This window comes from Phymastichus coffea, unplaced genomic scaffold, assembly GCF_024137745.1.
Source record: "Phymastichus coffea isolate CEN01 unplaced genomic scaffold, Cenicafe_Pcof_1.1 PCOF00056, whole genome shotgun sequence".
Lineage (NCBI taxonomy): Eukaryota > Metazoa > Arthropoda > Insecta > Hymenoptera > Eulophidae > Phymastichus > Phymastichus coffea.
Genome location: NW_026706867.1, coordinates 123,954 through 151,413, shown reverse-complemented (window position 1 = coordinate 151,413; position 27,460 = coordinate 123,954). Strand labels below are relative to the sequence as shown.

The 27,460-nt window shown below is 39.0% G+C and overlaps 2 protein-coding genes across 2 annotated transcripts; one reads left to right on the top strand and one right to left on the bottom strand.

The window, feature by feature from the left end:
* Positions 1-491: 491 nt before the first annotated feature.
* On the top strand, positions 492-18,630 carry LOC131666062 (uncharacterized). Its single transcript, XM_058938418.1, has 3 exons — positions 492-692; positions 11,416-11,496; positions 14,491-18,630. The coding sequence occupies exon 3, from the start codon at positions 14,507-14,509 to the stop codon at positions 16,757-16,759; it is 2,253 nt and encodes a 750-aa protein (XP_058794401.1). The 5' UTR covers positions 492-692; positions 11,416-11,496; positions 14,491-14,506; the 3' UTR covers positions 16,760-18,630.
* Positions 18,631-19,087: 457 nt separating this feature from the next.
* LOC131666061 (insulin-like growth factor-binding protein complex acid labile subunit) lies at positions 19,088-22,827 on the bottom strand. Its single transcript, XM_058938417.1, has 6 exons — positions 22,606-22,827; positions 21,708-22,011; positions 21,184-21,412; positions 20,393-20,988; positions 19,917-20,331; positions 19,088-19,849 (listed from the first exon to the last, which is right to left on the bottom strand). Exons 1-6 carry the CDS (start codon positions 22,777-22,779, stop codon positions 19,279-19,281), a joined length of 2,289 nt encoding a protein of 762 aa, XP_058794400.1. The 5' UTR covers positions 22,780-22,827; the 3' UTR covers positions 19,088-19,278.
* Positions 22,828-27,460: the final 4,633 nt, after the last annotated feature.

Sequence of the window (27,460 nt, the reverse complement as noted above, 5' to 3'; positions counted from 1 at the left end):
AAGTTACTGATACGGTAGAGCGATTTTCATTCATTTTAATAAATCTATTCGCCCAATGGTGCTAAACTGAAAGATGGCGTGTCACATTGATCTGGAAGCAGTTAAAGTACGGATATTACAGTAAAATTGCTGGTTTTAAATACACGCCGTGATAAATGTCTTATGGTCGCGTCGAAAAACTTGTTGTTCATTGCGATAGATGGAAATTCCAATTCGACGGGCGTGTAGCAAACTGCCTCCGATACCTTCCAATCAAGCGCCAATCCATCTAAAATCTTTCAGTCTCCCCTCCCAAACAAATAAAAAAACTTTAGCCACCCCATTGATGACGGCAAGTCTCGCACGAGCAATCCTCGAAGAAACATAAAAAGCCGTTGGAGGGAGAAGAGAGTAGACAGATAGCACGCGTGCCGAAGAAAATAGTAGAAGGAGAAGCTCAAAGAGAGGGAGTAGAGAGACACACTGGCCGTTTGGTATACGAGAAACTCGCGCGACCGTGCGGCAGTCGAAACACGACGTCGGCCCGCGACTGATTAACGTGATTCCGAGGCCCGCACGCTGGGCGCCCAAGTGTGCAACAGCGGCCTCTTTCTCTTGTGATCTCGTGCGAAAATTACAGTGTTGTTGTTTACGGAAGAAGCAGCCGCAGATTCTTGTTTCTTTTATTTTTCGTGCGCAGCGTACAACGAGAGGTAAGAGGCGAGTGCAAAGTGCGTGTTTATTGACATGAAGCGAGTGATGGATGGGCAAGGAAAACACTGTCGATAGATAACATTTCCTCTCGAGATCGTTCTTTGTCATCCTTGATATCGCGAAGCAATAAAAAAAAACAGAAATGTGCGACTAGAAGCGTCGAGGATTTTTTCTTTCGCGGAAATAAGACACGAGCAAGATACGTTTGCACGCTTATGTAAAAAAAGACTCGGATTTATAATGATACGTTGTGGGGTTCGGCAATCTTCAGTGATTGATAATGCTGCTATCAAAAAGTGTCGTTCGCACAGTGTCACTTCCCTCTCAGAAAAGAAAATCGAAACAATGTACCGTATTGTGCATTCGGCTTATCGATGAAATTACTCAGGAGTCGTGACAACTTGAGGCATTTTCGCGCGTATTTATCGTTACCCCATTGTATCGTCCGACGCGTCGATCAACGTCGACGCTAAGATATCGCGGAGTGACGAGTTCGCGCGGTCAATATTGCCTTTTTGTCGATCTAAAGTGGACTTTCCAGGAGCCTATTTTTTTGCCGTGGGATGGTGTTTGTGGGAATGCCAAGTGCTCCAGACTCATAGTTGATGGCTTCGAGAGTGTTAAACTTCGTGAAACTCGATGCATCGTGCATGCATTGAGTGGCACTTTAAAATAAACTTTGTATACAGACAAACAATTTTCTTTAATTGAAGATGAAGTATATATACAATCTATCATTCCTTGACACACTTAGTAAGGCATTAATTTGTATGTGACATAGATCAAAAGAAAATTTATTTCAGTCGCATGTGATGCGAAGGGAAAGCGCACTGTCCGAAATTAATCGTTTTCTATATATATATGTGTGTGTGTGTATAAAAAAACACGTTTTGTATAACAAAGATCAACCGCATGTATGCGAAAGCCACTTGTACTCTCTCGACATCAAAAAGAAAGAAGCCGCTGCAAATGAAAAAAAAAAGAACGGCAATAATTTGTCCGAAAATCCGAAGGGCAATCAATCTTCGAACCGTCATTACTGTGTACCCTGAGTTTTTTTTTTGCTTCATCATCACGTGCAGCTGTCTGCGTGTGCACAGAAGTTAGGTAACTCGAGCGAGCGCGGGTATATGCTTTTTAGCAGGCACACATCGCCATCGTCGGCACACTTTCGAATCTCCCCGTACGCCTGGCTCTCGAGAGACATTAGCGCCAAAACGCGCTCGCTGATAAGATTGCAAGGATGCGTTTCGCAATGGTAATGAGGCGAAATTGTGCCGAGCGAATTAGTCGCTGGAAAAAAAAAATGAGAAATCTTTTCTCTCCTTTTACGCGATCTGCTCTTGTTTTCTCTTGCGAACTTGCTCGCCCCGGAGCTTTTGCAGCTTCACGAAGAGACGCACTTTTGCCGGGATCCTCGGAAAGAGTAAAGCCGAAGTTATTTCGACTATTTGATATCCGTACGAATAAGCGTTAGCTTCAGGGCTTACTCGAGTGCATTAACGTATCGTAAAATTAAAAGAAAGAAAAAAGAAAAAAAGTGTGTTCTGATTTCACGACGACTGACGATGTTTACTCAATAGATATTCCAGATCGTGATTAGATAATGTATTTTCCTTTTCTTCGGACATTTCCAGCTAATTCATTTGCCATCGACGAAAAGACAGATAACGATCCATTCATTTTGTCGAAAAACGAAAGTCGCTCGGATCGTCTAATCTCTCTGCGTTGAGCAACTCTTAGTGGGCACCACGTTGCATCAGTTGTCGCGCGTTTTATGCCATTGATAAAAATTGTTATAATTCGATGCCTCTGTTTTGCGCGCGCACGCGAAAAACTTTATAAGACTGGTTGCTCGCGTTTTATCAGTCGTAAGAGCTGCGATTATCGTCGCTTTGTAACCTTCGTCGAAAAAGAACTTATTTGTGCGACGGTGGCGGCGATATTGATAAGGCAACGAAACGATTCGTAATTCGTCGATAGTTTTTCTTTTTCAGAATGCGATCGTTTTCACGTGCCGAGGATTAACCAAAAATAAAAAAAAATGCAATTTCTTTCGTGGAAGAGATGACAAGCGGGATAGATTTTTGCGCTGATTGCGCAATCGGAAAAGTACAGGTGATCTGCAGTGACCGAATGAATCGCTGAAAGAGAGAATTGAATAAAAGCAACGCGTGAAATTGGATCTCGCACGGCCTTGGTGACCTTACCGATCAGCTGATAATAATACATGTGAATGCTATCGTCCTGTACGAGAGAGGACAGAATATAACGATAGTTCTACCGTGCGAATGGCAAAGGAGGTAGTTTAAAAGGCTTTCTTTGAAAAAAAATTGTGTGTTATATTTATATCTTCTGTTTAGTGACCGAAGAAACTTCTGTCTCTTCCAAGGATATTTGATCATATTTTTCTCTCATAGACGCTTCTGGACACGATAATTGAACAAGAGGCTGCGTTCGTGCAACAAAATAACTCGCTGAACGTGTCGGGTGTAACGCGTACGCGAAACCAATGCGACGGGGAAAAATGTAAGGGACTTTCTCGGGAAACCTTGAGTGGATAATCTTTTTACGCGCGTCCGAACTTGCGAGGAGTACATCCGTACACAGAATCGTAAAAATACGCATCGAATCGCAACGAACTTTCCCTTTTATCCGTAAAGTTTCGCTTCTCGGCATTTTCAGTACATATTTTTATCTCGGACGAAGCGTCACTTGTCACCCGTAAAGAAAAAAACCCAACGCGCAGTCGTCCGTCTGTCGCCGTGCGGGTTTCTTTTTTTCTCCCCGCTCTCGGTCTTTTTTGAGGTGACACTCTCGACTCCATTTTTTTATACGATGACGATGCGCTCGCAGGTAACTTTTTTTGCGTATAAAACGATTTATTATTTGATATGATTTTCATTGAAAACCTTATCGATCAAGCACGTTGGCAAATGGCCTCATGGATTTGGTAATTCGCCAGTACACGGTTTCTCTTGGAAAGCCGAACGATGAACTGGAAAAACATTCAACGTGGATTTTCCCCCAAAAATACACTGACTCCCGATTGAGCGAACTTCCGTTTAAACGACAATATATATTTTGGAAATAGAAGTGCACGCGGAGAACGCGTGCAACGCGAAGGACAACGAAGGCGTAGGAGAGGAGAGAAATAGTAAGACGATTTACCTGATATTGTTCTTATCGGCGAGCCGCGAAAGAGCCTATCGATATGTGAAGCGCGGCTTGGTGCTATCTTTTCGCCAGAAGTATGCGTTCATGTTTTTATAAAGAATCTCAGGTTATTGCTCAATACACGGCTTTCAGCGCGTTCTCTGCTTTGTTGTCACGTTTCATGTCGAAGGAGTCCATGCATAGCTCGCAATTGAATTTTAATGACAATCGTAGGGTGCTGAAACTCCGAAGGTAGCTCGTGAAAAGAAAACTAAAATAGCTTATAACCGATTGTGCTATCGATTGGGATTTCATCCAATTCCAAGCTACCAACGCTCTAAGCTAAGCCACTGCAACATCCAGGTGCAATTACCGGGATAAAAGGAACATCGGCCATTAAAATTTCAGTCTCACTCGCAGCCAGAAAAACGCTCTAAACAGTACGAAGCGCAGGTAGAGAGTAGTTAAACCCAGTCGCAAAAATATTCGAACGGCCAATTTATCGATCGTGTAACGGCGCACTAACGCCGCAATTACATCGGAAAAAAAGTATTCCCTTGATCTTTTGTTTGTGCGTGTGTGTCGAAGGTAAGCAGGCAACAAAAAAAGAAGACGTTATTGTTGTTTCGTGCATAGGATTTTTATTGCTTGGTATTCGCGTGTGTATATCAAAGCAAAAAAGAAGGTCGTTCACTGCGTTTACGAGCGATGAAGATTCAGCCTCGTTTGAACTTTCTGTTTTAATACGCCTTCAGAGTTTCTGGAATTTTATTTGCCTGTAACTATGATTACGCCTGATATTCAATTGTAAATGCGCGGTTAGTGAGTTTTAGTTTTGTCTTTAAGCGTTATAAGTGTTAATTGAGCGTCTTATTGCTACGAGACTTGAGAAATATTTTTCAATTGGTGATTCGATTTAGCTTATCACGAGTGAAATACTTTGAAAAATCTAATTAATATGAAATTATTTCACTGCCAAACGCCGGCATTAAAATAAACGTGCTCGGTTTATGATTGTAACACTAAATGTGGCTAATGATGAGCTTAGAATTGATTATATTTTTCCTAGGTCTGGAGAAACGTTTACTGTCATTTCAAGATAGTCACATGATACTGCCCATTGACTATGATTCTACCGAAAAAATTTTAAACAACAATAAGTTATAGATCATATTTCGTTATTCAACGTAATCATTACAGCAGTCATCGTTATCCTCACAATATTTCTTGTGCAATAACTCAGGCGGTGATTTAATCACCTCCCTGAATGACAGACCTCATCATCTACGTTTCTTTCTCTTTTTCTTTTCATCGACATTTAAATCTTCAAAGAGAGTGATGTGTTACGTAAAATTTCGTTGAATGACGCAAGTACTTGATCGTATCACCGAGTAATTGTTCCAGTGCGCGTGTCACCTTGACTTTTCTGTCACCCCAAAGGAATTATAATCCTTATAATAAAATCGCAGATTGTAATACATCACGTCTAATTGAAATGACGATACGAGAGAGACAGGACCTTATTAAGTTTTTCTTACGAAAGATGTGACCCCGATGGATGTCGCTCGGGATCACAATTATGCAAAACAAAGTGACAATAAGGCTGATGGATAATTTGAATTGGAATGCACGCTTGCGATGAGAGATAATATAAAAATATGTGCATGTAAGTGCGAACTCGTTATCCGCGTTTCTTTTTTTAGACGTCTGCGCGACGATAAAACTCATGGATTATCACGCCGAGTAGATGAAAATATACTTGCGACCTGGGTATGATTATACACTGCGGCTACTTATCCTCGCATACATACACGCCTGAGGTTAATAGTTTAAGGACACTTTCAGGCCTCTTCTTTTTTGTATAATATTCAAAAGAAAAGAAGAAATCACAGCGACTCATAGGGGGTGTACGCGCGCACCATAGTACACTGTGCTTTAACAACGCAAAAAGGATACGTCGATCTAAATTCGTTCGAGATCCGAGATCGCGCTAACGCGGCGATAGTGTCACTCCCCCCAGGATGTCGGATAGTATGGGCTGATGTTTTTGGCCGGATCGACTGGGTTGGGTTTTGCCGGCTAAATGAATTTCGACGTGACGTTATAGGTCTCTCGAGATTTCGCTTCGTCGTGTTGATTGTGAACGAGCGATGGGTTACGTTATAGCTTTGTTGTGAGAAACAATTTTTTTTCGATGCCTTCACGGAAGACTTAGTGTTTTCTTTTGTAGCGAAGATTTTTTTCTTTGCCTTTGACAAAGTGGACTATTCTTCAGTTGAGATAGATGTTTTTATTGGGAGGATCTGTCACTCAAAAACTTCCACTAGGAACCTAATAAAATAAGCATTGTTATACATCCAAAAGAACGATCTTACATTATCGGATTTCTACGTAAAATTGCACGATTCGCAAAGTGCAAAGCGATATATAAATTATCTTAATAAGATTAACAGCAGACGCTCTTAGCACTTTGGTCATCAAAGCGACGCTGCAATGAAAACACGACAAAAAATTCAAGCGAGCAACAGAAAACAGACGCAGAAGAAGCCACCTTGACGTCACGTTCTAGCACGTGCACATGCGGCGGACAAACAAGCGAATAAGAATTTGTTGAAATTTGTTTCAGAAAGTTTGGATCTTACTATCAGCATGATAATCCCGAAAATTTACAGTTCTACTTAAAACCACCCGGTAGATAATCGTCCATTACGAGCAAGCTGCAATGAGAGCGAATTCACACGAGAAAATCGAGCCTATAATCGAATATTCTCATGCGTTGCAAAGCGACAAAAGCATTATTGCAATGGACCTTGCAAATAGACATTCAAACTCGCGATCTCTAAGCTTCTTTATCTCTCTGGGGACCCCAAAAGATCGCTGGGTCTGCATTAAGTAAAATTCATCACAATAGGGCGAAGAAACTCTTTAGTAATTAGACAACCGATACGTCATGCAACAAAAAAATATATATCGAAAAAAGAGGAGGAACGAGTTCGTCGAAGTGCCGAGAACCGTTGATCCGTCGAAGTACGGCTGCTGCTGCAACTGAAACCTGAAGATCGACATGCCTACGCAAAACGTCGCATGCATATCGTTCGATACGCACACGTAGGCGACACAGAGAATTCAACGATATCGTGCGATATACACGCTCTCCATCTTTTTTTTCTATTCGCGTGCAAGCGGAACGGAGCGTAACGAGCAGGAAGAAGTCCGATGGGAGTTTATAGCATAGGATGAGTCGTTGACTTATGTCTCCGCTACACGCGTGCGACGCGGGGAATATTGGAAAATGATATTTTTCACTCTCGCCACAGCGCTGGATTCAGTTCTGTAATCCAAGTTTTTGAAATTTGTTGAAGATTAGACTGCTTGCCGCGAACGTTAAAAAATAACATTTTTCTTTTTCGTGAATCACTATTTTCTCTCTCTTTTTTCCCCCTTTTTTGTTTTCGTGAATTACCGGTTTGGTTCTGTTACAGCCTGTTTCGGAGCCAGAGCGGGAAAGAGGTAAATTTTGTATTTCTTTTCATCGTTTCACGTCTGCGTGCAACGAGATGTTTATCGCTGAAACTATAAAGTGACACTGCGTTCTTGAAAAAGCATCGAGGAAGATATTCAAGGCACGCAAGCGTGTAATGTAAATATCATCAGCCCGAACAAAAGTGAAACAAATTAGCCGTGGCATAAAGTAAAACTAGGCTGCGCGCGACTCAGCGAGGTGAGTTAAAACAAAATAACGTGGGAAGCAGCTCAACGACACATTAAAGAGTCCTTGGCCTCTCTCCGACGACGACATTTCGTAGGTGAAAATAATCGTCTGGCGGCGAAACGGGTCTAGTCCACATCCGGTGCCCCGGGAGAGAGCGAGACTGGAATCTATAAACCTCCCTGGGCGTTTTATCGCCGCCACAGATAAGAAGTATATAAGGTGCGAGAGAGAAACATGAATTGGGTTTATTCGAGACAACAGTTGACGTTTTCGTTAATCAGAGGGACTCTTTCAGTAAATTTGCGTCGATTCAACTTGCGTGAGTGAACCTTTGAGGTGTTCGTGCTAAAAGAGACATTTCATTTCTCATTATATACAACCAGAGATATAATACTCGCGCTAGAGAGGATGGATTATGTATTCCATGTGTTGCCGCGTGGAAATGAAATTCAGTTGAAATGCATACATTAATCATTTAGTTGACCTTTTTCGATCGACGTCGTATGGGATAATTTTTCGGAGAATATATTAATTCTTGGAGGAATTTTCGCGGGGCTTTTATTCACGAATTTACATGGGACTGAATATTCTTTTGGTCTTTTTTCGTGCGTGAAGAACGTTTTACTCTTCGAATTTCAGCTCCGAACGTGAAAAGATTAACGCTCTTCTCTCATTTCGATCAGTTACATTGCCATAAAAATTGTCTGTAAAGTAATTAACATCCGACGTGCGATTGAATTTAGTATCTCGTATATTTTAATAAAAGCAGATATATCGTTCCCGTTAAAACGAATCACCCCGAAAACCATTCAATCCTCGATAAAAAGAAGGCGGTCAAGTTCGACGAATCGTCTCCCGATTATCGACGATCTCGCAGTAAGTAAAAGAAAATAAAAGTAGACTAATTACGCGCGCGAGTTCCGAAATTAAAATGCTGCGATCGACCGACAAAACAACAAGGTAAAACCGAAAATTCGGTCGTTTTTTTTGTATTGTCCGCATCTTTATGTAAGCGCGCGCCTCGTGAGAGCGGAAAATGAAATCGGGAGCGAGCGAGAGAGAAAGAGAAGGAGAAGAGAGTGAACGATCGGACGAAAAAAAAAGCGTTCGTTTTAGCTTCTGCGGACTGATTACACGTGTTGTTCTTCATTTGTTCCGCTTCGAGAATTAACATCGACATCACTCAATACCCGCGTGGTGACTAAAAAAATCGGAAGCAAAATTATTTGCCGATGCTTACCGTTACGCGCTAATAATATGAATAATTTGTTTTTCATAATGTGCATATACAGGAAGATGAATGAACAAGATTAACAGGCACGTAACTCATTCGCGTTTTAATATTTATTGAGGAAACCTAGTTTGCGCGCCGCTAATGACATCCATTAAAAAACATAAATTGCGTAGGGTAAGAGGCGAGAAAAAAGAAAATTTTTTTCGATATAATAGCGGATTAAATCAAAGATTTTACGGCACTTTAATTGCATGATTAGCGTCACACTTGCAGGCGACCTGCAATTTAAAACGTAAACTTTCGATCGATAAATCTCTGCACGAGAGCTTGGCAACTTGTCAGACATGCTACTCTCAACACCTAACTAAAACCAGTACGGGTGTACGTATCCAATCGTTGTTTTACCTGAGAGCCCGACGCCCATTCATAGCTTTTACAACCCACGTGGCGCGCTGGCAAAGTGCGTACCGTTAGAAATCACGTTTGACGGATCTCTTCCTTTTGTCAATGTCTCGTGTGTATTTATTTCTATTTAGATATCGCTGCGTAAGGTGTGGAAAGTTATGAATTTTTTTAGTGTCGATTGTTACTTTTCAGCATTTATCCGTAGAAGACTACTGGCATAGAATATTACAAAAATGAATGTCGATTCTTTAGAGAATCAATTTATCGTTCCTCATGGTAATCAACCATAGTCAGGTGGACGACGCTGGAATTTCTGACCAATTTAATTTTTTTAAGACTGTCTTTGGCTTTTCTTTGAAAGAATTTTCAATTAATCTAACACTTTGTAAAATTTCAAACAGAAGAATTCACGCACTTAATCTTATCTTTTACGATATCAAAGTTAATCTTTAATCCCTCTTTGAATTTCTCGATATATAAAGCATCTACTAACTTACTCAATAACATTGATAGTAGCATCTTTAAAATAACAGTTAAGCACCGACGTATTAAAGCGTAGTTGCAATTACTTTTATTGACATTACGTATTTTAGTCGATGAGAGAAGTTTGGTATCAAAGATTTTTTTTCGCGAATAATCCTTTAAATATGAAAGCCGTTACGTCGTAATCGGCTTAATCAAGGCTGCGGCCTCTCCTTAAAGACAAATAAAACGAAATCTGCACTGTTCGAAGATCACTGGCGCCTCGAACGATGACCTTCGAGACACATCAAGTTGACGCTTAAGCGAGTCGAGGAAAAAGAAGTAAGACCAAAGAAAAACTTTATAGCGACAATTTCGAGGACTACGTTCGATGCTTCATTTCAATTACTAATTTGCGCATTTCTGGAGGTGCTTGGAGACGGAGTGTGTCGACGGTTTGTTTTCGTTGTTACTGTTGATCATTAATTATGGTGATCGTAACCTGATGATGTTGCGAAATGTTGGAGTAATTATGTATTCTGGGCAAAAGTCGAGTTTTTCTTTTAGTTTTGTTAATACAGTTAGAGGTCTTTTATTGAACTTTAATCCTCGTAATGTATTTGTTCTTCGGATAAATTTGTTGGATCGCGTTATTTCAAGATGCTGATTACTATTTGTCAAATGGTAAATTTTCGTTTTTTAACATGTTGTAACTATTGAATGACGTTCAGACTGCTCTACTTTAACAACAGTAATAGAAATTATATTCAATTAAATTTCTTGCATTTCTCGTGTCATCAGCCAATATATCTATACTCATTTAAATGACCAAGCCAATTCTCTAATTCTCTCCTCTCAATCGAAAAACAGGATCTACGACGTGCCTCTACGAATTTCAGTTGATAGTGCCCGGCAGCAAACTTTTCACCCATGAACAGATTGGACATTATAAAAATCAAAAAAGCTTTGTTTTACGTGCACAATGAATGACTAAAATGCACTTTTCGCATTAAATAGTAGTGCTCTATGCATTGTTTATTATTTAAATTACTTAAGAAAAAAAGAAAGCACAAAAAGTCCACTTACGTTCAGTACGTACAAAAACTCCAACGAACAAAAGAACCGTCGAATATAACGCAATAGTTTATTTGCTTTCCCTTTCCTCGTGTTAACTACTTTTTTTGGCTCATTGTTGTTACCTTGAGCGACGTCGACGACAAGCAACATTATAGTAGCTGCGTTGCATCACCGTTTGGCCGCGAAAAACGGCGTATTTCGCGTGACAAGGCAACATACGCGCGCATCCACATTTTGATTAAATGTAAAACTGCATGTGGCTTTAGGGAAATCAGGCGCGGGACAGACGAGAGCCTCAACGCTGCGGGCGCTAATTATCTCAACGTTGTTTTCGCGTCGCGCGATCGCGGATTGCCGCGCAACTAGCCGCTCAACGAAAAATTGCATTGGCCAGTCACTCCAAGCGGCGACGTGGGATCCGCGCGCACGTAAGAAAGCGAAGCGCGAGCCGGCGCTGAATCGCCTCGGGTTCGGCTGTCCAACAGCCGCGTTGCGTTCGCTTCTGCTGTACGCGCCGCGACAGCTCGAGCACGCGAAATTTATCGACAAGCGCATCCACGGCGCGACGCGAGGAAAATGTGGGTTAGCAGCCACAATAAAAGTGAAGCGTCTGTTTTCTAAATAAGCAAGGCAGCGCACGTGACATATAATTATGTACCTTTTTGATGTGTTGCAGATGGTACGTGGACAGCGTTACAACTGCTGACGGCCGAGCAACAATACCAGGAGCAAATATCACGTAATACATAAGCGCGAGGTGAGTAGCATTTTGCGAATTACGCCCGAGAGATTTGTTTTAGTTAGCGCATCTGACCAGATGGAAGTCCGTAGGATCCGCGTGAGAAACAGGTTAACCTAACATAAATAACCTACAGGCGTGTATAACTGCATTTCACGATCCAATTTGTATCAACGCCCTTTTTCCTCCATTTTTCGCGTCAATGGACTTCTACACCGATTTCCGCCCGATTAATAGTTCCACTCACCGCTGTATACGTATCGACATGTCAAAATATACATATCATTTTTTTCAAATGATTTATCATCGCGCATGTGTTAGGCAAATTAATATATAGAAGGCTATATCGTTTTGTTTTTATAGGTGACAGATATTAATCTGCCTTTTTCCTTGTTTAGACTTTATGAATTCGTTACGGACTTCAACCTGCTTTAACCGAATGACGAAATGTTAGAGTGCGTCACTGGTAGGTGAAAATGTATATAATACCAAGAAATTTCAAGTTTTTGTTTCGTGACTTGCAACGTTCTGTGATTTCCGCAAAATGATTCGTAAAAATTAATTTTAAGCGTACTGTTATTTTATACATTTGCTATTTTTTTTTATTATTTGTTATTTTATTACATGGTTGTTACAATAAGACTCGATTATCAATTTTAACAAGAGCAATTAAAAGTTGTAAGTGTACGTGTTCGTGGATATTATTATCAGAACGTAAGATTTCGTCATTATGAGTTGCGTTTGCTGACGCACTCGACTACTCGACTGATCGACCACGCGTCAGTCGTTGCTTTTTTTTCTTTCTTTTTTTCGACCGTTATAGACTTCGTACATTATGCAGATGAAATTCGACTTGGTCACATCGAACGGACAGGCTGCAGCTGCGGTGGCGTTTCCAAAACTGCACAGACTGGTACAGACGAGAATCTTTTAACGAGCGCTAAGTATAGAATCTTTCTCGTATGCGTGCCATTCATTCAATGTTTATCAGTTCGTTGGAATCTCTTTCCCCGAGCGTTTTCATGCGCAAGTGGTCTTCGGCAACAATTCGTCAAACACAGTGTTCCCCTGTGTGTCCGACGGAAAAAAATCATTTTGCGAAAGAAATAATGTGAAATTAACACCGAATTCATAGCCCAAGAGGTATGCTTTTACTTAGAACGGCACGTACAATTAACTTGTTAATGAGCTACACACACGCGCACACGCACTCAGCATCGTTTGGAGATGCATTTTTTGTTTTTCAACAAGCCATAAAAATGTGATTTCTCTTGACATCCTATAAATAAATAAAGAACGTAATAGTAAAATTATCAATCGCTGTTGTCGATAAACATATAACCCCCCCTCTCTCTCCCGCCGGCACATTCCATACACCCTCCCGCCTCCCCATTACAATGTCATCGCACTCGCTCTCACTCCATTCACGTCTATTTCCATCATCAGCAGCGTTCTTCGCATTCAAGAGTCCAGTTGCAAGTTTGTAGTCGTCGTGCAATATACTTAACGTCGATGTGTATTTGCTCAAGGCCGAGATACGAATCATCACCGTCGGGGCGCTCGCAAGCGCGCTGGCGTATCACACGTGCGCTTATCGGTATCACAAATATTTGACCTGATAGCATATAAACGAAATAAGTTATATTACCGGCGTTCGTTATTAGGTAGTCCCATAGTCGACGCCGTTAGAGTGGCGCGCGGCTCGTCCGCCGTTTGGTCTGTACCAGTACGGCGCGTGTGATTTATTTTTCTCATCGTGTGCAGCGATTTATTTTTCACTTTTATTTTCAAATCAATGCTGCGAGTATGCGTGATAGTGCTCAAGCAAAATGCTATTTCAGTGTTTACGTATTTGAAGATATAACTGTTCTCATGCGTCTATTGTATGCGTAATCAAAATCGACGCGCGTCTTTTTCGTGAAAAGTAACTTGGACTTAAAAGCTTCACGAATGATCAAACATAAGAAATCTCTTTGACTTTAGTTGGAATTGGAATTTACTTTGAGATAGCAAAGAATTGAGGCTTCGCCTTGGAGGAATAATAATTTTGACGAGAAACAACTCTTGACAAATCGAATTAGACATTCAAAATTATTCAGACACATAACGATATATAACTCAATATCATGATTGAAAAAAGTGAATGAACGATTAGCTTACTGTATAGACTCGACGCTTTTCTTTTCATTTCTCTGCTTTAAGTGAAACTTATATAAGTACCGTTCCATCTTACACGCATCGTCGTAGTGATACCTATATACATTTGTTTCCATATTGTGCAATTAATGCAAAACACACGAGAGTAATTATCACGAGAACCTAGAGGTACTTTTACCATATGTACATTCTACACACACGTATATATATCGTACAATTTAACGGTGCGTCGCGTGTGACGTGCGATGGCATTAACCTCCGTTTTTTCGCTTCTTTGTTTTTTTTTTAGTATATACTCACAAATATAACTAAGCTTTTTATTTCGACAAAGTAAAAAATTTTCAAGTGTGTCAATTTTACTTTTTAATAAGAGGTCGCAATTGGACACTACTCCGTTTTATTTAATGAATTATGCAATTCGGAGGCTCTCTGATTAGCTGAAGAATATGTATAAGCGGCTTTTGGAGTGGATGTATGGTGAATCGATTCTACTTTCCTCTTTTGTTTTTCAGCTTTCATGCACTTTATAAAGGAATAAATAGAGTATTACACAAGTGCTTTCGCAGTTAGTTGTAAAATGTCATCTTCAAGTTCAATTTAAAATTAATGATGAGGCGTTTAAATTTGACTGCTTATTATGATTTACACGAAATAATAGAAAACAAAATGTATTTATGAATTTTATGGTTGTTGAAAGTGAATCAATAGTTTTCTTTTTTATTAAAAGAAAAATGTATAATCATGTTTATATATTTATTAATAAACTTTCACGAATAATTATTTCTAGCCGATAAGATATCAGACGCTTGTTTTTTGAAACACATAAAATTAATCTCAATTCATTTCATTTTGCAGAATCATCAGAGCCAAGATGAAGTCGTACGACATGAGCCGCCTATTACTTCTACTTTTCCTTTGTGGCTCGGACTCGGTACACGGCGATTGCTTATTGAAAAGGCAGGCGTCAGTAGAATGTGCTGACCTTGAAGATGCGAGGTATATTGATACCTATCAGCTACATACTCTTCGAGCGTCATCATCAGGAGAGACACTGGCACCAGGCAACTTTATAAATCTGACGAGTTTGCGATACCTTGACCTCTCGAATGGCAATATCGAAACCATCAAGACTGGAAGCTTTGCAAACTTACGTTCATTGATGACTTTGCACCTGGAAAATAATCACATTACCCATCTAGAAGCCGGAGCTTTCAATGGAATGAAACATCTGCGTAATTTGCATTTGTCAGGCAATAAGATTAAACGATTACCCTCGGCCTTGATGGGTTTAAAAGAGTTGAAATATTTGGATGTATCCGATAATCCTTTGAATTGTAACTGCGTAAGTATGAAACTTAGAGATTCTCTTCTGGCTCGTGGTGTGAAAATTTCAAAGAAAACTCGATGCTTGGAACCAGTTTCTTCCAAAGGTTTATCACTGTTGAAGCCTGATACAAAGATGACTTGTGTGTTTGAAACCCAAGATTTGGAGATGCAAGGAGATCAACCATCAGAGGATAGAATCGACGCCACTGGCGATGAAGAATTTGGTCAAATTGCAGACGATGATCTCGCAGGTGAGGAAAAAGAGCTTGAACAGCCTGCAGAGATAACCGAAGAAGAAACACCATCTCCACTTTCGCAGTCTGAGGATCCATCTACTCAAATAGAAATGTTGTCATCATCTACATCGTCTGCAGGCTTATCTACTGACGGATTAACATTATTTTCATCTACGTCGTCTAACGGTTACTCTTCTGACACAGAAATGTCGTCTCTGCCTACATCATCTCAGGGTTCATTTATTGAAGCTGAAACATCATCCCCATCTACATTGTCTGAAAGTTCATCTACTGTAACTATTCTGACTACTTTAGCAGAGGCCACGCCTGTAGAAATTTCTAGTTCTACCATTGAGACATCTTCTGAAAAAGATGAGGAAGTCGATCTCGATGCTGCTGTAGTAGAGAAAAAAGAGAGTAGCACGCCAGATTTATTTACACAATATATAACCGAAGGTTCTGGAGAAACCGATGACGAAGGTTCTGGCGAACCCGACGATGAAGGTTCTGGACTAGATGTTATACCTAAAATAATTTCTCCCGTTAACGTCGACGAAATCAATTTTAATGATACCTTAGAAAATGCAGATGATAGTAGTTCTGTTGTCCCAATTACCTCAATTACGCCAACTACAACAGACGCCGGCTGGTGGGGAGTATGGGATGTTCTAAATCCTTTTGGATCATCTAGTGATTCAATAACTACTTCGGCTCCACTTACAACGGAAAAGAATCCAGAACAACAGGTAGAAGAGGAGCAATTTATTCCATCTGCTACAGAACTAGCAAAAGATGCTGAGGAAAGTCCCATAGTTCCAAAGATTGCAGTACAAGACGAAAGTTTGAGAAATTCAGTTGAACCACCCACAGGAGACAATCCACCAGCAGGAGACGCAGTAGTTGGTGCTGCTGATTCAGCCCCTTCACAAGAACCTCAAAAAGGAACTGGATCTTATTACGTGTTGGCTACTCTTTTGGCAATTCTTGCTATTCTGATTGCTTTTGCAGCATACAAAGGTGACTTCTGTAAGAAGAAACGAAAACGTGGAGATGTCGAGAGGGGAACTGAAATGAAAGATATGCAAAAATCCCTTTTGGAACAAAATGCAGTCCAGCCTAAAGTCCAAGTATCTAATGGTAACACTATGGAAAATGTTCCACTGATGAATAGTACATCAACGCCAGAAGAGCCTAAAGAGAATCAGAGAAGCTACGATATCTCTCCTGCTCCAGCGACTACTAATGGTGCCAATAAATCTGGTGGATGGACGACAGATGTTATTGACCCTGTAAAGCCACCTAGAAAAGGGTATGGCCAAGAAATAGAAGCACCACTCAATGGTTTGAATCCTCCGATGGATGACATTGATGGCCCGACGACAGTAAATAGTGGATCGGATGATGCTTTAGCTAATGGTGACTACAATGGCGAGGTACCACCATTGAGTCCAGGTGCTCAAAGAGTCAAAATTACCATGGGAGAGCTACCCGAAAGCGTGCCGAAGACGCCTATATTAATAACGCGGCTTAAGAATGGCGACAACCTAGTCAAGACGCCGTGAAGTTGAGACAAACTTAAAACTTGAGTTTGTTTTGATTTTGTGATGAAAGAACTCATTAAGTGCAGCTTATATGTGGGGACTGATAAATACGATTTTACACGATAGAGACGGTGATAGTTAACTAACGTAAGCTATGACTTGACTGCCTTTTATCAAAGCGATCAAAGTGTTAAGCGAAAGAGTGCAATATGTTGTGCCTTCTTATAGATATGGATTCCTTTCGAGAAGTAAAATACGAACGACATTTTGTTATCAAAGATGAGCGGACGCTAGTCACTCTTTGTACGATACTTGTAATGAACCAATGACTGTTGTTCAAAAAAATAAAATGTTATAAGATATTTTTTGCGAGTGAAAAAGAAAGAGTGCAATTGTAATGTTACTTTTTCCTGCCTCTTTGTTGATAGAACTTTATCATTAATATTAATCAATTGGATTTAAAAAAACATCACGCTTAATTGTTAAGATAAATATTTTATGACATGTTTTTAATTTTTATTATTTTTCTTCCCAGTAAATACATTCATTCCGGATAATATACTATAGGTGATTCTAATTTTGATACAATATGCGATCATTAAATGTAGATATTTTGTAATAAAAACATATTTTTTACTGCATGAAATTGTCTTTTTTCGACTGCAATTAATTTTAGGCATACGCATATGTATGTATGTGTAATTATAAGTCTATGTTGACACATGCCATGATCATGGTGTAATCGAAACGGGGAGCGTATAGAGCATGTCTATATAAGTTTCTTAACATGATAGTGTTAAATTTTTAACTGTACAACCAGCTTTATCCTTAAAGTTTATATAGGTATGCTTTACACTTCTCCCATTTCGATTTACCGATCGGCAGCCGAAAACCACGCTATGATCATAGTATTTTTGTTGAAATTACACAGAAGTTGAAAACAATTTTTATAATGTATTTTGTATTTTTTCATGGTGTGTAAAGCGTATACAATTTCAAAAATAATTTTTATAGCAGTTCAATGAATCAAAAGTTATTTCTTTATTTATTTTCAAAAGATGAAACGTAAAATTTCAGATTAGATGTTTTTATTACTTATCTATTGATAGTAGTAGTAGTTATATTTGCTGAAAAATATATCGATCAAAGGTTAGTACGTTATTAGAATTAAATAGACTAATAGTTTTCTTTTATAGTGCCCATTACTCAAAATATTAGCTTATTATTTTATAAAATTGTACGCAATATTTTAATAGTGAAGGGTGTGATTCGTCAAATGTAATGAAAATTATGTAGAAACAAGTTATTTTATTAAATAAAATAATGTCATATTTTTTACGACATGAAATTATTTTTATTAAATAAATGTTTTAAAAAAACGTCAAAACTTTATTCTTTGTTCTTGTGAACGATTAAGTATTCAAAAATATAACCTACCATGAATAATATTTAGTGTAATAAAACATTGTTGATTTATATGTAGAATACAGATTTTTGCGTTAGTGACACATAGAATGAAAGGTTTATAAAGTTTCCGAGAACCGGTGCGTCAATGAGTAAACTTTTAGATTTACTATCACTTGTTATCTCTTGTATGTAGCCTAAATTGAGTTTGTCGACCTTATCGGACCAACGTATGTTGTATTGGCTTGAAAATAGCTTGTATTCTTTTATTGCAGCTTTTAAAAAAAGTGAAACATCTTTACTAATGGGCTATTATGTCGACGTCCTAAGTATATGTACGATTGTATATGTTTTGAATTAGAATGATGATAATATTGTATGTTACTCTTTGATTATAAAAAAAGTATATATATATATATATTTATATACACACATATATACTATAAGTAAAAATGATTACAAATACTTTTTTTAACGAATATTATATAACGACATCTTGAATATTATAATAAAAATAGCAAAACATCTGACTTCATATGGAAAATTTTTTGAGAATTTAGTTGATAATGTCACGTAGAATATTTCTATATTCATTGCGATAAAATAAAGTGTACTTTATATCTTCATGATATTATCCTGAAAGTAACGATGACTTACAGATACATTTATTTACTGAAAAAATAATAGTTGAGTGAGAAGTAATTTTACCAAAATTAATTACACATGTTTATTTATTATCAGTTGAAGAATATAACCCAAGGTAAATCATCATAAATAAGGTATAAAAATATATATCTCAGAAGTCGTCTACTTGAAAAGTATTACCAATGAAATATTCGTTACTTGTAAATCTCTAAGTTTTAAACGCATAAAATGTAATATACGTACATGTTAGTGAAAGTTTAGAAATCGTTTAATAAAAACATAACTTTTATTCGTGCGTTGCAAAGATATATATTTAGGCAGGTAGACATGAATCACTTAATAAATTACATCATACAAAAACACATTTAATAAAAAACGTAGAAAATATTTCGATTGAACCAAGTAGATTTCGCATAGCTTTTCCAAAGCACATTTGATCACGCAGTATTTACAACTACAATTAGTCCTTAAGTCAAACTAAACATAAAATCTCAACTTTCGCCATCGGTAGACGGCCTATAACCACTCCTGGGTTCTCTATCAAGATTCCTAATGATAATTTTTCCGCTTCTCCTGGTACTCGGAGGTGCTTCACTCCTGCCAGCATCCGAGTCTTCGTCATCCGTAGATGTTCCAGGTTTCGCTTGCGATAATCTCTTGATCTTTTTCCTAGTGGCCATCGGCGTAGGCGGCCTTGATCTGCGATTCTCTTGGTTGTTCTCTTCGTTATTTTCCTCGGGAACAGTAGCAGATATTTCTCTTGCTCGCCTCAATCGCTCTTCTCTCCGCGTTTCTCTCCTCGATAAGTTGTCCTCGCTTTGCGAACGCAATCGACGTACTCGCCTCGTTCGTCGCTTTTTGCCACTTCGCAAACTCTCGGACGAGGCTGTTATTCGAGCAGCTGTCGAATGTGATTCCGTGACGGAATCCAATTGGTCAAGAGAACGCGCCAGCCGGTGCATCGTCACAGCTTCCTCGTAGCTTGGAGGACTGATCAGTTCTAGAGGATGAATTCGGGGCTCTGACGCGTGTTCACGAAACTCATCTTGAAGCTGCCTACTCCTGCGAAGATAGTGAATTACAGTTCTTGATTTGCTTCCAAAGTGGGGCGATAGGAAAAAATAATTACCTCCTGTGTAAAAGTCTTAATCTCTCTCTAACCTCGGTCCTTTCGGCCTCCAGTCTTTGATTTCTCGCCTGTCTCTTCATCATCAACGAGTGCCTAATCGACACAATTGTACCCGACAACACGATCATAGTCAATAGGCTGACCAGCACGAGTCCCCAAGTTTTTTTGCCACCTTTGTGCCCAACCTCGTTGTTCCACTCGCCCGAGCAAGCGTGTTTCCACGAGTATCCATTTACCTCGCTGGGACTGTGGCATATCAACGCTTCTATCCTAGATTGTAAGCTCGTTAGAAACACGTAGCTTGGAAATAGCTGCAGGCAGTCGCATACCCATGGATTATCGGATACATAAAGTTGCTTCAGATTGGGATTGTCGAAGAAGATTTCCGGATTGACGCCTTTGAAAAGTTTGTTGCCTGCATTTATGAAAAAATGTCATTGTCTTTTCGCTCTCGCGTAAATATTATGAAAAATTACCTGACAGATCAAGCTTCTCTAGTTCTGGAAGTAGACTCATGCTGACATTCTCCAAAGTAGAAATTCTGTTGTACCTCAGTACTAAATTTCTCAGGGTACCGGAATCCAACCCGTCGGGCATCATCTCGATCAAATTCTTACTCAGATTCAAATAATACAATCTCGGCATACCCGTCAAACAATTGGCATCGACCTTGCCGATCAAATTCGCCGAGAGATCTAGACTAACAACCGAAGACGACAATTTCGGAAAGTCCATTAAGTAATTGTCCGACAAGTTTAAAAATCGCATTTCTGCATTATCTCGAAAGGCAATAGTAGGTATAGCCTTGAGACCGTTTGCCGATAAGTCGAGGACCTGCAGTCGCGACAGTCCGGCAAACGAGCTTTTGTTCAAACGATCCAGATGGTTATAGTCGAGGTAAAGATTCGTCAATTCATGATTTTTTAGGAATATTCGATCAGGAAGTATGCGAATCGAATTGCTCGATAAACGCGCGTAGGTTAATGATGGCAAGCCATGAAGACCAGGACGGTCGAGATCGCAACGTGAGACATCGAGTTTTTGTAGTTTTGGATGGCGAAGGGTTTCGAATCTGAAAGAAATCTTATGGTTTATCTCTTTGTGAATTGGAACGCAGAATATCAACATGTCTTAGAAACATAAATTGGTTACTATATTTCTAAAGATTTGAATTTTCAACAAATCCATATCTGTAAAATTCAGCTTCATAGTACCGCCAAGTCAGTGTAGAATTCATTTAGGGATAGCATCTCTGAGCTATACATACCTGGTACTGTAGACCAAGGTGGGATTGTCGGCGAGGCGCAGATCAATAAGTTCCGGGAAACCCTGAAACGCTTTCTGGCTTAAGACTTTCAATCGGCATTTCGATAAATCAAGTCCTTTTAGTTTCAGACTGTAAGGATCTTTGACGTCTTTCAACGGGTTACCCGACAAACTCAGATACGTCAGCTCTGGTAGCCCTAATAGCGATGTATTTTTCAGCACTGTAATTTCTGTAAAGATGTCAAATTTATTCTGAAATGTCTTTTGTAGCTAAAATTTTTGCGACATCTAAAAAAGCTCGAATGCATTGTGATCATTTTGAGTCGAGTATAGGATTGAAGGTAGTTACATTTAAAATAAAATACTTTCGCAATTTTATCAAAATTTCGTTCATACAAGAAATTTTTCGCTGAAAAACAAACACTTAGTGATTCTGCTTAAGTGAAAACAACGAACTTAAGGTAATTCGCTCTTTTTATTCGCAAACTTTCTTGATAAAATTAATAAATAATTTTCAATACTAACCACAAAATTCTGCGTATAGATATTGCAATGCCGCATTTCTCAAGCCGTCCAACTCGGTTAGCGGATTTCTATGAAGGTAGAGTTTCTTCAAATGAGGAAGTTGTTGAATGGCGCTAAGATCGGAAACAAACTCAATATTGTTGCCAGTGAGATCAAGCTTGCGTAAATTTCCAAGACCACGGAGATTCGCTGGCAGGGAAGTCAATTTGTTACTTGTCAAATTTAAATGTTGCAGTTCGGTCAAACGATTCAACTCTACTGGCAACTTGGTTAGTTGGTTGTCTGATAAATCCAGGTACTCCACCTGTGGGAATTATTAGCGAATGAATTTTCTAACTCTGATTTGAATTCAGTCTGACGGCTTTTATTTGTATAAGTGAATTGGATTCGATAAAAGATGCTTTAATTGATTAATTTCTTTCATTGATGTCAACAATAAGAATAAATACAAAATATAATTAACAATAAATAACATTGTCGGATTTGCAACAGCGCTTCAATTAATATCTCGGTGTTACTACATTCGTGTAGAACAGCTCGAAAACATTGTGGCGACGAGAGCTTCTATCTGTAGTCAGATGTAAGGTTGAGATAAGCCTCGTGAATCACGTAGAAATTGCATTACTCATGCTTCTCACTCTATATATCTACCACTGCCAATATTATTTATCGAAAATTTTAATTGTATCGTAGTCAACGTGAGAATTCCGAATCGCGTATCGATCACGAGGTAAACTCGGATGATTGATCAAGTAGTCGTCTTTATACATAATACATTTTTGTATATCGATAACCGACCATCTGCAAGCGCTTTTCATTCAAATTTGAATTCAAGTTCCAAGCAACAACGTGGGAAGAATCATGCATTAAATCGCGAAATTACCAACTGGAGACTTACGATGTCGCTGATGTTCTCGGGAAAAGTTAGTAAGCCTCGGGCCGAGCAACTGATCGTCCGAGGCACATGAATCAAGTCACACTGACATTTAATCGGGCATGCTTGTATTCTCCATAAGCACGTCCCCCAAATCATCATCGAACTCAATAACCACCATCTCTCGAAACACTCCATTCTCGCGCGAGAAAGAATTGGAAACTCAGGTGAACATGATCGTCTCGGTGCTGCACATCGCGCTCGTAAACAACGCGGACAAGCGGTGCGAGAAGCACACCTGCACGAGGGAGAAGCGCTGAGTTCTGCCGGTTATCAAAGATAACTTGAGTTTGCGCTAGACGTTATCTCTTTCCTCTCTCGGCCAGATAATAATTTGACGGAGAGTGGGTGATGCCTCGCCGGCTCTTCGACTGTTACTCTTACTTTTTCATTTCGCCGGTTCGTTCAACCTGCGACGCGGCATGTAGACCGGCTTTTCACGTGGCCGAAACGATAAGCATCAGGAATTCTTTTCTTCTTCTTTCTTTTACTGTCAATCGACTGGTATTTGGAAGAGAAACTGTAATGACATTTTTCAGTTTGCTATTCAAGTTTATCTTGCATAAATGGTTTTTCAGCTAGATTGATCAAACAACTGCTGTGAGTAAAATAGATAATTTTAGAGTTCGCAGGCTTGAGCGGTAAATGTATGTAAGCAGATGAATATTGCATATTATTTGCGGTGTTTACTGTCATGTAACTGTAGATGTAGCTGGTTCAATTAAACGATATTGTTTTTGAACGTGCGAAATACAAAAACGAAATTGACGATCAGACCTTAGTCGCATTATTAAAACTGTTTGTGTGATATTTTCGTGTTTAATCATCGAAGGCACAAACATTGATAATCCTCCTTGATCTTCAATTCCTAATACGTTAGGCTGACGTTCGCCTGCGACCGAGTATCTTTCAATCCACCCTCGGTAAGTAGAAAGACAAAAGCAAAGAAAGCAAGAAAGAGAGAAAAAAAGATCGAGCGCATGACCGTCTCGGTTCGCTTAACCGCATGCAGCGCAGTAGAAGAGTGGACATTGGAGGAGGAGGCAAAATATCCTCGTGGGTCAGTTCGAAGAGGAGCTTACGTCGTCGAAACGACGACGACAACGACGACGACGTCGCAATATCGGCTTCCCAATGCTTTCGTGGCATTAATCTGGAGTGGGGCTCTTCAAGACCGAGATGACCCTTTAAATTTTCCCCCTGACGTTCGCTCGTTTCTCATGATGGAACGTTCGCCCGCAACACTCGCGGTTGAATGCCATATTTCGCAACTATCTTTTATGCTTGTACATTTAGCTTTCTGTAATATTGATAGATTGGACTGCGAAGATGTAATTGTAAGACGCCTTTCGCACGGAAAAATGGCGGTTTATCGAAACCAATTACGAGCAATATCTAATTGCCGCGTGCTTTACTGACAGGCAATCGGGAGTCTTGCGATCTAAACGCATGTGCAACGTAGCTATACGCGTGTTATATACATCGCGAGATTCGTCCAATCGTTGCCGTTGGGTCACACCCCCGGAGGGGTGTGATACATTCTCGCGCGCGGCTAAAGTCGAGAGCTTGCGCCGGCGCTTAGCTTCGCGGCTTATCCGCGCAAGCTCTCGCACCTGTTGATCTCGTGGCCAAACCCCTTTCTATATCGCGAAGCGTTGCTTCTCGTCGTTTCCACAAATCCGGGTAATCCGCGCGTGCGGGCACGCCTATCTCGCACGTGACTGCGATGCAACTGCCGTGCAGTTTGACGTCGCCAACAGGTCACGTGTACAGTTTGTGTAGGACTTGTATTCTTGTCCTTTTATCGCGAAATCGTTTTACTGCGCAAGTCAACTTCTCGCAAAGAGTTTTCTTTGTGACCAATGTCTGTCGACAAACCAGTTGGCTTGTTCCAAGAAGATTACACTGTCGTAAATCCACATTTTTGAATCTACGTTCTTTTTTTAACTCGTCACTTGGATGGTTTTTTGTTCGGTGATTTTAACAGTTTCATTTCCGTGCGAAAATAATATGTAGCTAAGCGACCTGATACAAGCGCGCCAGCACTGCTGTTTCAAGTATTGATCAGTTCGAGAGGAGTGTCCCTCCTTCTTCCTATACAGCTAAGAGTTCGGCTACTGCATTGGCGGATTTAAGGCACCTCGATTTTCATGTCGAAAAAATCATTTTGATGAACATTAAGCTGCGATGGATTGTAAGTTCATATGTTAGCACAGTCGAAGCCGCTAAAAACAATGACGTATGTTCAGTGATTTTCGTTATTGTGTAGTGCTATTGATCTAATATTGTTTTGTCATATCGTCAGGTCAGGTATAACTCGCAAACATTTGACTCAAAGTCATGTCCAGTTCATTCGAGAATATGGTCTTCTAGATTTTATACAGCAATACTAATTTTAAGCATCGGATGTTTTTTTAATTAAATTGAATTATAAATAATATTTGAATATAGTATAACCTGAAGTTAATTATTTACACTTTTCACATGTAAACAGTTTTTCAATGAAAACAATTTTAAATATGTGGAAAAATCAAATGTAATTGATAAATGTTCAATTGAGTAAAATAAAAAATTTACCACTGAATGAATGCTTTGCAAGTCAATAAGAAATAGAGAATGTGATACGTAATGTTTTACGTGTTAACTTTTGATATAATAAAAAGTACACGATTTTAAGATAGTAAGGGCGGACAGAGTCTTGGACATTCCTGTGCTGGAAGTTTTAAACCACTTTTGTAATATTCTTTCATGTGAATACGACATATTTACTAATTTTTTTTTCTTGACTTCGAGAAAGAAATTTTTTTTATGTATGTTCGCGTATATCTGTGGAACGGTAAATCGATTTCGGTGGGGGTGTTCTCATTGAGAAAAGTAAGCTACATGGTCGGTTCTTCATTATTATTGGCTTAATTGAAATATAACTTTGTTAGTAATTGCAAAATAATGAAATTGAAATCGGCCTTTGTTTGGAAAAATTATGTTTAATAGCAGTGCTTTCAAATGCTTTTTTTATTGATTACTAATAACACAAATGATTGTATTAAACTTTGTCATTAATATAAGATTCAACTCAGTGAATGACGTAGGTAAATATAGTGTATAAATCGGTATACTACTTAAAATATTTTAGTTTAAAACTGAGATTATCTTGAATTATTATTGACACTGTATAAAATACTTCATAAGTAAGTCCTGAACTTAACTTTGTGTTAGTTATTCGGATGTACTATTATAACCTTTATTCAGGACAAGATTTGAATCAATTTTTCAAGGTATGGTCGAATTCAGATCAATAGAAAGAATATCCCTAAGTATTATTTAGACCGATTATGTTTAGCGTTGATAATTAGGTACGTAATTTCAATCGTCGCTATTATCAACGAGAAAAATGTTGTGAAATTTTATGATTAGCACTTGTATCTTGCTAATATTGTAACTATTTAAAATAGATTCTGAACATTTTTGCGTGACAAAGCTACTTTAACGACAAAAGTATTTATATCTTAAAGTTGTCAAAAGATTTAAGTGTATTGTTTAGATTGTTTCATTTGAGTTAATTGCGATCACTTTATTAAATTATACACGTGTCTTCGTTAATGAAAGGTATGTCATCTAGTTATTTGAATGAATGAATTGGTTTTTATATTTGCGTAGAAATAAAATTTCTTTTGTATGCTTTATCTATTTTTTCCAATTAGGTCATTACGCATTATCAGGCAGGACCTAACTTTCAAACGTAAATCGCAGCGCATCGGCTTCAAATGTTCGTCACTTTTTACCCTCGGCTAAAAATTGTCACTATACCATATCATCACGCCTCGCGTACGAAGTACTCGTATTTTGAGCAGCGAATGAGTAATTGCCACGGATGTGAGTTGCCCAACTTAAATTCGACAAGAACGGAGCAGCTACTTTGCCTCGCGTAGGTATAGTTTTAAGGGGAAGTTTTCATGCCGCATTTCTGATCCGCGTTCGCTTCCAGGGGAAAAGGCTAAGCTCTTTTTGACTCTCTTCTCTTTCTCTGCCTCTTTGTCAATTTTCCTGAGCTTTATACTCTGGGTATATATAGAAAACTATGTACTTCGCGCTGAAACGAAGGCTTAACTCCTAACGAAAACAACGTGCTAGCCCAAAAAGTTTTTATTAAGCTTTTCTCAACTTACTTCAAACGTCGTGTTTTGATGTTATAGAGCGATTATATTTATTTTATGCTTATCGTTAGTCACTAACTTATGCCAAGTGAGCTGTTAGTGCTGAATGAATATCTGTAAGAAAAAAAAAATTATTGTGTACCATTGTAACGACGATAACTTAATGATTATAATAAGTATATAATATCTTCGGAATTTCTTAATATCCATTACATTGCAAATATATTCGATTGAACGTATCGATGAATGTTCCCCTACACATGCGCAACCATTTATTCAGTTAAGTTGAAGGACATGACTACTTTCGGGCGTCCATATTGCAATCGATAAGACTTACAAGTGTATTTTTGATTTTTCTCAAAACAAATCCATTTTTACTGAATAAAAATGCAAAAAAAAAAAAACATTTCTATTTCAGGTGTTAATGCAGCAGTCAATTAACTGATCCTGCGTAATTTCTGCACACTGATGCTGTATTGATTTGGTATCAAGGTAAGTGCGTCAAAATCAGTCTGTTGGAGTATATCGGGGCTCTAAGTAGCTGCTGCTGGATTTATCCTTTGACAGGGTGAAATTTGAATGGGCGACGAGGCGCTATTCTCAGTTCGCTGCGCCCGACTAACGAGATCAGGAACAGCGAGAGAAACCCTAATGGTGGAATGATA

Coding starts and splice junctions, on each gene's coding strand:
- LOC131666062 (XM_058938418.1), top strand. CDS start 14,507: ATGAAGTCGTACGACATGAGCCGCCTATTACTTCTACTTTTCCTTTGT.
- LOC131666061 (XM_058938417.1), bottom strand. CDS start 22,779: ATGGAGTGTTTCGAGAGATGGTGGTTATTGAGTTCGATGATGATTTGG. Junction 22,012..22,605: donor CCGAGAACATCAGCGACATC/GTAAGTCTCCAG, acceptor TAATTCCCACAG/GTGGAGTACCTGGATTTATC. Junction 20,989..21,183: donor ACCTTGGTCTACAGTACCAG/GTATGTATAGCT, acceptor GATTTCTTTCAG/ATTCGAAACCCTTCGCCATC.